Genomic DNA, 13730 nt, shown 5'->3' with positions numbered 1-13730 from the left:
TAGGAAATTAATAAAATATTATTTTATCTGCTAAGTAAGTTATATGATTATGTGAGTGTATTTATTTATTTATTTTATATATTTTATAAATTAATAAAATTTATCTACAATGAAATTTGAACTAATGACACTGTTTAAACTAAAACGATTTTTGTTTTCTTTTATGAAACTTTAATAACTATGTTTGTGTATTCTAATAATATTGTTGATTAAGGTAGTTTTACAAATTAACTCAACACCAATTCAGATTGATAACAAAACAAAGGTAAACAAATATATTCATTTAGTATTCTTAATCGATGTGTTTAAATTTCGTTTTACTTACAATTTTTTTATATTTTAATATCATACATATTTCATGTGTTAGTACTAATTAATTCTGTACTTCACTAATTAGTTCTGTACTTCTTTATTATATATTATTTTCAAACACTCTTCTATATTCTAAATATGTAATTTATATTCAGATAAGGTTTCTAGTTTAGTTTAAAGTTTATTGATTTTATTTGAGAGTAAAGTATAAATAATTGAATTAAAATCATTTAAAATAGAGTCAAATTATACAAATATTGTTTTCATGAGTTGAAAAAAAAGAAAAGAAAAGCTGTAATGGATGGAATTAAAAGGTTTTATTAAAAACAATATAAAGACATTTATGGAAAAAGGAACATTTATTTTTTCGCTTAAAAGGAGCGTGCAAGGCAGGGTTGTTTAAAGCGCGTAGATAAAAACCATAATTTCAAACTCAGCGTACAAAAAAAGAAAATGATAAAAATTGAAACTGAAAAGAGAAAACAAGAAATACCATAGGCCATTGGGGTTTCCATTTTATTGTTGAAGAAGATGCAGTTACCTTTTCCTGCTCCACATATCTAAATTTACATTTATTTATATAAATGCCTTACACCAAGCTGTAATTATATTTATATATATATCCTTTAGTTCTAGGTTTTCCTCACCTTCATTTTTGAATTATCTCTTTTTAGTTTTTACCATCCACAACCCCCTTTGCTGAAAACCCAGAAAGAAAAATATGGGGAGAGGAAGAGTGGAGCTGAAGAGGATAGAAAACAAGATTAACAGACAAGTGACCTTCTCTAAGAGAAGAAATGGCTTACTCAAGAAAGCTTATGAGCTTTCTGTGCTTTGTGATGCTGAGATTGCTCTTATCATCTTCTCCAATCGTGGCAAGCTCTATGAGTTTAGCAGCTCAGGGTATATTAATACAAAACTACGTTAAACAATCTACTCATAGTCCTTTTTCATTTCTTTCTCTATCCTTAACTTTATATATTCAAAAGTTTTCTACTCATTTACATCTACTTTGGTTATGGATTGTGCATAGTGATTCCTACCATGCAAAAGTCCATCAAAGTCTTGTCTTTTCTTCAGTTTCTCTTGTTTTTACTGCTCTCTCACTAACATCTGACATGGTTGTGAGTTCACATGGTTTTTCCTTGGCTTTTGGGTTCATGTCTAGTAACCCTGAGTATATCAGCCTTTTTTAGTGATAAATTGTCACGTTTCATCTCATTCGCAAAAGAAACAAAAAAAGGACCTTCCTTTTTCCTCTAAATTGGGTCTTGCTCTCCGGTTCTTGGCCTTGCTAAGGTTTTTTTCATTTATCATCAGTTCTGGAAATACTAGTACGAAAGGCGACTCTTTTCTTTCACAAGAAAGCTTAAACAAACCCCCCCCCCCCCATTACGAATTACGACGACATTGCTCAGATATCCTTTCACCACATCCCTTGTCCTTCATAATTCACAACTTTTGACTTTGGCTCTTGGTTTCTTTGACTGCTTTTAATTTGAAGGCCTTTTACAAGGTTTAATGTAGAATTTGCACCTTAAAATTTAACTTCTCTTTTCTTCGATTATATATATATATATATATATATATTAATGGTACATATGTGGTTTTCCTTTTAAAATTATCTTCTCTAACAGAATAAATTTCTTAGTGAAGAGTTTTTAGCTAAATACATCATAGTTTTGTTTCTGAAACTGTTATAAATAAGCTATATGTTGAGCTAAAGTTAATATTTTGCTTCAATTTATGCAATAAAGCTCACTCTCACATGCTGTTTGCAATTAAGTAGGAAAACCAGTTCCACATTGAGTTAAATGAAAGTAAAATACAGCAAGAAAAAGCTACGAAGGGGCCAACTGGATAAAGTTTTTATGGTTGGATTTTACTTTAATTGGGTATTATTTATTGTAACAAAAGTAATTATGATCATACCCTTCAAAGTTTAATCTATAAATCATTGAAAACCTTGTTCCTCAGAAATATTGAGGGCCGGATTCAATGTATTTACTCTATTCTTTTTTTCTACTTTCTTGAATCCCTTGCATGGAAGTTAATCATGATTATGCTTAGAAATGCCAAACCTTATGCTGCTTTCCCTAACCATTGTGTGTAAATAAGTTGATTGTCACCTTTCTACTTGCTTTATTGGCAGTATGACCAAGACCCTTGAGCGATATCAACGTTGCTGCTTTATTCCTCATGACAATACCCATGAACGTGAAACTCAGGTTTTTAATTATAAAAGAATCATAGAGGGACTAAATTGCTCACTTTTGTAATAGAGTGACTAATTTAGTGTTTTGCCTATTGTAGAGGAGCTGTGAAGCAAGCTTATACATTTTACCCTATATGCTTATCTTTTGGGAATCATTATTAGTGAGCATGGCTATTGTTCTTTAGTTGTCTTTGCTTTTATCAATGCAGAGTTGGTACCAAGAAGTAATCAAGTTGAATGCAAAATATGAAGCACTGCAACGCACTCAAAGGTTTGAGTTCAAATCAGTGTAATTACACATACTTGCATCGATTCATAAAATTCACTATATAGTATATGTTTAATCAGGCATTTGCTTGGAGAAGATCTTGGACCATTGAATATGAAAGAACTGCATAACCTTGAGAAGCAACTTGAAGGAGCTCTTGCAAGGGCTAGACAACGGAAGGTGGTTGTATAATATTTGGATCTAATCCCACTAATTTAAAACCTGAAAGTTTTCTCCTTTTATCTTCACTCCAAAATTTCTCTTTCTTTACTGTTGTCAACTGCAGACACAGATTATGATGGAACAAATGGATGACCTACGCAAAAAGGTACTTGCATGAGTAATACTAAATCAATACACTTAAATTTCATTCACCAACTTTGGTACGCTAATTCCTCACCCGTTAATCAACTTGTACTAATTCGGTGTATCAATTTGAAAAAAAAAATACTCATTTAAATATAAAATATTCATTTTTCATATTATAAAAATTAAATAAAATTTTCGGTTCAATTCTATAAACCGAATTAAATACATACTCAAATTCAAACTCTAAAAAATCTAGCCCACATGGTTCTCGATTTTCCTGCTTTTCTTACGCGGCATTACTAAGTGAAGTTGACATGGTGATGAATGTGGATGAGCTTTTTCGTCTTAATTATCTCATATGGCTAACAACGTTTTTCATGTTTTGGCAGGAGCGTCAGCTTGGGGACCTTAACAAACAGCTGATGATCAAGGTTATACTTTGCACTTCAACTTTGATCTATACTAAGCTCCTTTTGGATTTCATCACATGTATTTTATTAAATAATTAATACAAATCAATAAAAATAAAAGTGTTCTTAATTCATTAATATAATTATTATTTAAAATAAGGGTAAATTACACTAATAGTCACTCAAATTTGATATCACAAAACATTCATTCAATTTTCAATTTAGTCACTCAACTTTCAAAAAATTACAAACCGTCCAAGTAACCATTTTTCGTTACAGATGTAATGGAAAGTTGACTTGTTATTTAACTAGCCATGTTGGCATCCTAGCTGTCGTTTAAATAACCGTAATTTAAGAACCCTAGCTAGGTAGAAGAAGAAGAAGAAGAAATGAAGATACCCTACTATGACCGTTTTGCTCCTCCAAGGTGGAGCCACCACCCAGTTCACTGTTGTCCCTTTGAATCTTTGTGCCCTAGGCGACTCCATTGAATCTCTATCCTTTTTTCTCTTCTCTTCTTCTACTCCTCTCTTTTTCTTTTTCTTTTCTTAACTCTAGTCGCCGTCGTTCATGGCCTTCTCCTGCCAACCGTCATCACCAAATGACTTATCTTTGTCTCCTCTCAAATCTCACTTTAGATTTCCCAATAGGCCTTCAAGATCCCAAGATTAAAACCTTAAAGCTTCGAACAAGGCTTCAACGGGTCTCTGTCATCCACTGTTGGATCACCACCATATTTTGGCAACAACTATTTTTTGACCAACCATGACTCTTGATCGCTTGGATTATCGAACTGATGGTTCGAATTCTCCAACCCGTAAAACCCGAAATAGGTTTAAGTTTCATTTATTTTGATTCTCTTACTTTTTTAGTTTTTTTTTGTACTTCTCTCTTTTAATGCAAGCCAATTTGGGATTCCTATTATTTTTTTTGTTGGTTTGATCTTGGATGATTGCTATTTGGTTTTTTTGTTTTTGGTTGAGATTTCATGAGTCTGGCATGTTTAGGGGTTGGGATTTGATGGTTATGGTGGTGGTGTTTTGGAAAAGGAGTGACAGTGAGTGATGTTGGTGTAGTGATTAAATGATAGTGGTCTTGTGGAGGTGGCCAACGTCGAGAGTGGTGGTGAAAAAGCCCCCCATTTCTCTTTCTGCTTTTGATGTTTAATAGTGGCACGTGAGAGGGATGGCAGGAAAATGTCCAATGTGGTAAGTTAATTAGCTATGTTAGTAAGTTAACTGCCACGCCACTTGTCCCGTTAGGCCTATAAAGGAAAATGTTAATGGGTAACTGATTTGTTACTTTTCGATAACGTTAGTGACCGATTTATTATTTTTTGAAAGTTGAGTGACAAAATTGAAAATTGAGTGACTATTGGTGTAATTTAGCTTTAAAACAAATATAATTTTAATAACTTATTAATTTTATTATATCAAATAAATTTATATTTTATTATTTAAATTTATTTTAATTTAATGTCCTTAATAGTTTTATATAAGGTTATGCCTACTTTTAAGCATAATATTTAATTTAGTCCTCAATGTTTACCTCTTTTTCAATTTGACCTTTATTTTTTAAAGTTAAATTTAGCTATTAATCTTTTAAAAAGTGTCAATGCGCTTTTTAATGAAAATACTCTCTAAAATATTACTTTTTTAACAATATTGGTGTGGTAGTACATGTATACTTCATGCTAAAATTTCACTATTTGTCTTATATGCTACATCAACAACTAATTTAAAAATTATAAAAATATTCGAAAAAATTTTAAAAATACAAAAAACATAGCATGAAATACGCCTGCTGCAGTATTGAAAATTTGCGCCTATTTGTCCATGAAAATGTAATATCTGCTGTTTCATAGTGGTCAGTGTTATATTCACTTTTTTTGGGGTTTCAGCTTGAAGCAGAAGGACAAAACCTGGAAACAATCCAGGGTTTATGGGGTTGTTGTGGTGCAGCAGCAACTGAAAACTTTCCTCTGCATCTGTCTCAGACACAACCTATGGAATGTGATCTTCAACCTGTCTTGCAAATAGGGTACTGTTAATATATTTACACATCTTTAGCACTTTTTTTTTTCTAGATGAAGCCCTAAGTGATGATGGATTATTGTTTGCATCTGGAACAGTATCAAGATACTTCTATATATATATTTCACACTTGGCAAAAATATTAAGATACAAACATATAGTGTTTATAGACAGCTAACCTCACACAAATTCACCCCTTTCAAGCTCTATAAAATCAATGTGCCATGTCTCTTCAATGCTTTCATTTTCATAGGTACCTTAAACTGATTAAGCTTGTATATGACTTGTATATAGTTGGTTGGTTGGTTGGTTGTCTGTTCACAAATACTAGTTAATGGCTCTGATAAATTTGACCTTGAGAAAGAAAGAAAACCATCCATTGCATATGATTCAATGTTATCATCACCATTTTTTGTTTGTTTTTTATGTTATTCTTAATTTTTCTAACTGACTGCTTCTATCAATGCGTCAGGTATCATCACTATGTTGAGGCTGAAGGATCTTCAGCCCCCAAAGACATGGCTGGTGAGACCAATTTCATCCATGGATGGGTCATTTGAGCCCTCCATCTATCAACACAACTATATACATATATAGATATTGTGATTTCTTCTCTTGCTTATTGTTTTTTTTTTTTTTTTTGTAATTCTGTCAACATCTCTATATATATATAACATTTTACTGTTATATTTCAGGCACTACAATACCCATTTGAGCCTTCAAGACCTTCTTGTAGGCTTATTGTTGCCCTTATATATAAGTTATTTAATATAGTTTTGGTGCGAACATATTACTCTATAAATCTCTCTTGAATTTAGTATCACGGATTTATACGTTAATTTTTTCCTTTTTTTTGTTATTATTATTATTTTTACAATTTATATTTAGTGCTCGTAGCTGTGTCTTTCAACAATGTCATCTCTAATGTTTAAATTTGCATTGTTTTCTTGGGAGTGCAGTGTGACCTGCCACTACACTAAACACTTATTGGTCTTACTTGATTTTCTTAAAATCCTGTAGATTTACCTATGGAATCTCGATTCCTCTTTTACTTTAAGAAGTCGATAATGATGGGAGTCAATTTTAACTTGGGCGAGAAACCAAAATTGGATAGGATATTTATAGATATGATAAAAAAGAATTTTGCTAGAAGTCGCAGCCTATCGGCATAAACTACAATTGATATAGGTAGAAGAGTTAAACGATTAATATTCATTATAACTTTAAACTCAACAACTATAGGTGTCAAGTTCTTTAATGAATTTATTATGGTTAGGTTTTATAATAAACTATAAATATTTATGACATAAACAGTTAAAATTCATTATAACTTAGTGTTGAGTTTAAGTTTATAGTAAACTATAGATATTTATAACATAGATGAACTTGACATCTATTGTCGTCGAGTTTAACTTTACACATTTATTAGGGTTAGATTTATGTTGAACTATGAATATATGCAAAACTGACAACCATAGATGTCAAGATTCACACTTTTATTGTATATTAGGGTTAGGTCAAATATTTAAGGTGAAAACATCCCTTAACTCCAGTTATAACTCTAAACTCAACATTCCTTAGTATTTTGAGAAATCTTAATTATTACATAATAATTATTCAGAATCCATTAACACGATAGAAAATGCCGGCGCATAATTTTGTATAGAACTCTATACTCACGAAGGTCAAGGTAGCCCTTCAAAAAAAGTGTATTTTGGGAACTTTCCCCTAACCTATAAGAATTAATAATACAATTTCTTACAATATTAAAGCAACAAAAAAACCTGGGCTTGATAAGGTGTGTGATTATTGTATTTGTTGGTTGTACAATGAGAGATTTGTGAGGGCTTGAATGGTGGTTGTGGGATGGTGTCACTTGGTGGCTTCAGTTTGCGGAAGGTTGTGAGGAATGAGTTTGTTAAGGGTTATGATGGTTTCACTAATAGGAAAATAGGGATCTTGAAGTATGATAGTGATTAGATTTGTGTTTATTAAGTGAGAGATTTGAATGATGATGAGTTTAGTGCTTGATGACTTAAAGTGATTAATAGATCGTAATTTTAGTTAAGGTGAGGTGATACGAGAAAAGTTTATAAAGGTGGATTGAAGTATAAAGCAAGGCAGCATGTGAGGGAAAACAAAAAGTAATGATTTTATATATTTTTAAATATTTTTATAATTCTTATAAGTTTCTTATAATATTCTATTTTTATAATTTTAATATTTTATATTTATATAATTTTCTATATTTATACTTTTCTTAATTTTTTGATAATTTTAGTAATTTTTGTTTTAAAATAATTTTTGGAATTTAATATAAATTTTAATTTTCTATATCTTTTAATATTTTAATATTTTTATAACTTGTTGATGTCGTAATATGTCACATAAGCATCAATTATAGTAGCATGCCACATGTTATCGTCACGTGTTTTCGTTTGCCACATTAGCAAAACATTTTTTTTTCAGTTTTTAGTAAAAGTAAATAGCAGAATCATGGCTAGGGAACTATACTAGTGATCTACATAATTTTGTTGTAGAAATTTTCTGGATCAATGATTGGACCATGCAAACTAGAAATACTTTTACTTGGATAAAGGAGGAGATTACTCGATCCATTTTTGTATCACTTATGATCTATATAATAACCGTAGCTTCCATTTCAAATGCATATCTCATTTTGCGCAGCAGCGGTATGAAAATCCACGAGAAAGATTAATGTGGCCAATGTTAACGGTAGACTTAATTGATTAATTTATCATCTATAAAGACCCAGTTGGGTGAAAATTTTTTATATGGGCTTAATTTTATGGTGAGAGTTTTTTTGACCCTTAGTCTCTTTTTAATAGTATTATTTCAAATTTAAAAATAACATGAGTAAATTGTACTGTTTTCATAAACAGGTGAGCTTTGTGTTAATACCTTATAATTATTCAATTGTAATTGTACTTTTGAGTCCAAATTTCATTTCTCTTGATAAACAATTATCATTTTAGATAAATTTTAATTTGATTTTAAAATTTTATTAACTTATATTTGGATAAAATTATAATAAAACAAAGGAAAATAAGTAAAGAATACAATTTCTTTTATACAATTATGATCAAACCTAGGCAAAGACTAATAAAGGTTATAAAAAGATGTTGGATTTGGTGCCTAATTTCATCTAAGTACATTTATGATTTTTTTCGAATAGATTGGTTAATAAAATTATTCATGAATTACATTAATACTTTGTATATTGCCCTCACATGGTCTTTGCACAAAAAAAAAAAAAAATGGAAGCAAATGTTGCTCATTGGTTGTCTAATGTTTAACTAATACTAATCGGTATTATTACCTTAAGTGTAGTAATTTCCTCTAAGTACACTTATAATTTTTTCGAGCAGATCGGTTAATAAAATTATTCATGAATTACATTAATACTTTGTATATTATCCCACATGGTTTTTGCACACAAAATAAAATGAAAGCAAATGTTACTTATTGGTTGTCTAATGTTTAATTAATACTAAGCGATATTACATGGTCGGATCGTAATATGAAAAGAAAACTTGTATTAGTAGATGAACCTAAAAATGTCCTTATCATAATAAAAAATGTGCAAATCTATTGAAAGACTAATATGTCGTCTATCAAGTCTAGTTAGGAAGATGCTTTGTCTTGGGCATTGGAGCGGACGACTCCCAAAAGATAGATACATAGATGTGATTGATTGGATTGATAGTATTGGACAGGACCTAAGCAAAATAGATCTTGAATCCTTCTATGCTTTTAGGCTTAGTTTAGTATTGTTTCTCAAAAGTGCTTTTGGGCAAAAAATTGCTTTTGGGCAAAAAATTGCTTTTGAGCAAAAGCTAAAATTTTCTACTTTTACCTTTGGCTAAAAAAGTGCTTTCGCAAAGCATTTTTGTCCCAACAGCACTTTTGAAAAGCTAAAAAATGTCTTGTTTAGCAATGCTTTTATCTCAAAAGTGTTTCTTAGAAGTAATGCTAAACTAGCACTTATTCACTTGTGATAGTCATAGTGTGGCATACCTGAATCTTGAGTGGATGGCGGATTATGTATGCATGACTCGTACACTTTGATGTAAGTGAAAGCCTAAGTGCAAATAGATAAGGAACCGGAAGCTGGTGCGTTGGCTGTACGACTTCTGTAGTATGTAACATAATTCACAATAGTGAAATTCATAGCCTAAAATATGGGTAAATGATATCCTCTCATTGGCATTGCATAGTTGATGAAAAGTAAATGTGGCCATGGGTCATTTGTCTGATGGATGACTTGATCATTATATGATAGTGATTGACTTTTCATGGAGGAAGATGTAATGGTTACCATGAGATAAAATAAGATCAAATTGAATTTTTGTAATGGCATGTCGTTAAGGAGAGCTCAATCATTATACTATAGTGGAACGATTTCGTGATTAAATGAGTTTATAATTGATAGGCGAAAAGCTAAAACTTAATTATAAATCATTGAGCCCTAATTTAATACGTCCAATCGATCACTTCGCTAGCTTGTTAAAACAAAAAATGAATTGCATGTTTGAATCGAAATGAACGAAATGAATAGAAATAGAAAAATGAGGAACATTCAAGAATGATTATGGTTTTTTTCGAAATAGAGAAATGGAATCATTTGGAAATGAATATAGGTTTCTTAAAATGGAAATGGAAATAGAAATGGAAATAAGAAATGATATATTTGCAAATGTACATGGATTACTTAGAAATGATTGGAAGAACGAGTTTATGTTTTTGAGGTATTTTAAATCTCGAAAATGAAAATAAATCATTAGGTCATAATGAACATGGTGAGTGGTGAAATATTAAGCATATTTTCTCGGAAATATTATTAGGGGTAAAATAGTCATAATTTTTAATGGGGTAAAATTGAGATGAGAAAATTATTTAATATATATATATTGAAATTTATTGTGGGAAATAGAAAAAAAAATTAGGTTGGATCAAATTACAAAGTATTGGGTCAAAAAGTCTTAGAAGTACTCGTAATTGGACCCGATATGAGAGAGACCCAAAATCCCTTATGTAACATGAAGGGGTCGACAACCTAGTAGGAATACTAAGGTGTGTCGTCGACCATACTTCCACTCTAAGTAGGAAGTTGTTTTTCTATTTTAAATAAACCACTGCAGCTTAACAAAAGTTCTATTTTCTCTTCCTATAAATAGATGACACCGAAAGAGCTATTAACACAGCTTTAAGAGATTGTTACTATGTTGAAAAATAGAGAGAATTTATTCTCAACTATTGAATATATTTTTCTAGAATAACAATTCTACCGGTTTTTATTAAAAAAGAGAGAATTTTTGTTTTCACCAAAAAAAAAATAAAACTTTTTCTAGTTCTGTGTTTTGATTCAATTGGTTCGAGCACACACTTGAAGCAGTTCGTGCTACAAGAATAGCGGAGAAGATCATTTGGTTCAATATCGAAAAACATCAAGGATCCACTTATCCGAAAACATAGGTACAATTTCGGTATAAGGTTTATTGCTATAAATATCACAAACCATGTAACACCCTTTACCCGGTCCGAGTGTTGAACTCGAGTAATAGAATGTCACAAAAAAATACAAACCATTTTGGTGATTTTAAATGATAATTTTGAGTTTGAATCCAATAACTCAAAACTATCCAAATGATCATATTCAAACATACCAATATGCTTCCAATGCACTTCAAAATGTGAAGCCAAACATGTATGCATTCAACCATTTCACATTTAATTTCATGTTAGCCTTATAACCTAAGTACTAGAACTACCAAATCCTTTCAAGCAAAGCATAAATGTAATACCCCGAAAATCTTTACAGTAATATATTATCCTTGATATAATAAAATAAGGAAATAAAGTGATAAAAAGGGAAGTTTTGAGTTATGGCAACATTGGGAAGTAAACTATGATATCTTGATTCAGGAAAGGACTAAATTGTAAAAGTCAAAAAAGTTTTGTTGCCTAAGAGTAAATACTCAAGACTTAAAGGGGTTAAAGTGTAAATATGAAAAGTTGAAGGACCAATAGTGTAAATATTTTAAGGGTAGAATGATCTAGAAACTAAGGAAAATGGATAAATTAGGACCAAATTGAATAAGTGAAGAACTATGAGGGACTAAATTGCAATTTTACCAAATTAAATGATGACTCAAGGATGGAATTCTAAAAGATCATGAAGGGCAAAATGGTCAATTAGTAGAGAGAGAATTCTAGAATGTAATGATTATGTTGATGATATTTTAAATTAATTAATTAGATAAATATTATTTTATTAATATTTTATGAGATATTTAATATTATTTTATTATTATTTATTTAGTATATAAGGAAAGAAAGATGAAGAATTTTCATCATCTTTCCTTTCCATGCAAACCAACGTGAGAAAGAGTAAAAAGAAAAGAAGTTTTCTTTCTTTGCAATTTAGTCCTTTCACCAAAAATTCATTATTCTCACCTAAAAATTGAAAGAATTTCCATAGCCATCAAGAGAGAAAGATGGCAAGGAGGTGATGGGGAGCAAGAATATCAAGTTAGATTCAAGAAATAGAAGCTGGATGAGAGAGAAAAATCAAGTTAAAGATTGAAATTAATAAGAAAAGGTAAGAACATTAAGATTTCAATATATTTTTAAGTCTAATATTGTTGAAAAAGCATGGAATTGATGTTAATGTAGAGTTTTCTTTTATATGGTTCCATGTTTTTGATATATTAGTGAAGGGAAATGAGAGAAAATAATGGGAAATATGGTAGAAAATGGAAATAGGAGTGTTATAAACTTGGTAATCAATATGTTGCACTAAAGTAGTTTTAGACAGTAGTAATAGGCTAACTTTGAAAAATCACAAAAAATGATAGAAATTGAATTATAAGCTAAGGGTGATATGGAATTAAAGCTTATTGAGTCTATTTTTATATAAAATAAATAGAGAGAGTAAAGTAATTCTATATTCTAAGATATTTATATTTTTGTGAGACTAGTTCAGAATGATTTCAAGATCCCTTGTTCTGACTTGGAAAAATCACTAAAAATTATACAAAAATAATTTTGTTACATAATTTATATGGTTAAATTACTTAATGAGTCTATTTTTATAAGAAACAAATTATAACATCATTTGAATTCTTTTAAAGAGATAATTAAACTTTAGTGAAGAGTGGTCAGAACTGCCAAATAGCAAAATAGGGAGACTTTAATGAATAAACTGTACTAATTCGCTAAACCAAAAATTCTGAAAATTTTATGGTAAGAATACATGTGAGTCTAGTTTCATGAAAAATTAACATATCTTAATTTTGAGTTCTGTAGCTTAATATATAAATAATTTAGTGACTATGACGCAAATGGACAGTTTTGAATGTACATATAAGTAAATAGTGAAATTATTGATAATGTTACTTGTTTCATGTTATATAAATTAAGGATGTGGAATGGAGAGGAGGAGGAGGAAAATATGTATGAATATTCATCTAGCATGGCTAATTTGCATGTTTTAGGCTTAGGGACTAAATTGAATAAAAGTAAAACTTTATGGGCAATTTTGTAAAAATGTCAGAAATGACTAAATTGCATTAAATAGATTATTTTATTATTTAAATTACAAAATTTAATGAAATTATCAATTCAGTTCAAGATCGGGGGAAAACATGTTTTAGGGATTAAATTGAAAAGTGTTGAAATTGTGAAAAATTTTGATATTTTATAGAATTCATGGATTGTTATCGATATGTATGATAATAATAGCTGGAAATAAGGATTAAATTGCAAGAATTTTATTTTCTTGACCCTAAGGATGAAATCGTCATTAATTAAAAGTTTAGGGGCAAAATGGTAATTTTGCCTGGAGCATTAATTAAATGCATTAGAATATGAAATGAATGAAAATGATGATCAAATTTATTTATAAAGATCCGGACGACACAAATACGAGACTTGATCATGGAAAAGAAAATATATCAGAATAATGAAATCATAAACACGAACAATCAATGAGGTAAGTTCGTGTAACTTGAATTATATTCTTAAATGCTTGAAATGCATGTTTTTGATATGAATATGATTTGAATGTTCATTATATGAAAATTGATGAAACATTGATATATTTAATAAAATAGGAAGAAATCCAGTTGAATGAAAGGAAAATTCGATGGATCTCGAAAAGG

General features: G+C 30.0%; 1 protein-coding gene across 2 annotated transcripts; it reads left to right on the top strand.

Annotated features, from left to right (window-relative positions):
- The first annotated feature begins 792 nt into the window (after positions 1 to 792).
- On the top strand, positions 793 to 6460 carry LOC108483765 (agamous-like MADS-box protein MADS3). Of its 2 annotated transcripts, XM_017787347.2 has the most exons (9): positions 793 to 1215; positions 2465 to 2540; positions 2737 to 2798; positions 2876 to 2975; positions 3082 to 3123; positions 3494 to 3535; positions 5415 to 5554; positions 6020 to 6072; positions 6243 to 6460. In XM_017787347.2, exons 1-9 carry the CDS (start codon positions 1034 to 1036, stop codon positions 6260 to 6262), a joined length of 717 nt encoding a protein of 238 aa, XP_017642836.1. In that variant the 5' UTR covers positions 793 to 1033; the 3' UTR covers positions 6263 to 6460. The 2 variants fall into 2 exon arrangements, with proteins under 2 accessions (XP_017642836.1, XP_017642830.1); XM_017787341.2 differs by having other exon boundaries at positions 6020 to 6460.
- Positions 6461 to 13730: the final 7270 nt, after the last annotated feature.

Source organism: Gossypium arboreum, chromosome 7 (genome assembly GCF_025698485.1).
Source record: "Gossypium arboreum isolate Shixiya-1 chromosome 7, ASM2569848v2, whole genome shotgun sequence".
Taxonomy (NCBI): Eukaryota; Viridiplantae; Streptophyta; class Magnoliopsida; order Malvales; family Malvaceae; genus Gossypium; species Gossypium arboreum.
Note: the sequence above shows the minus strand (reverse complement) of the source record. Positions and strands in the feature narration are given on the sequence as shown.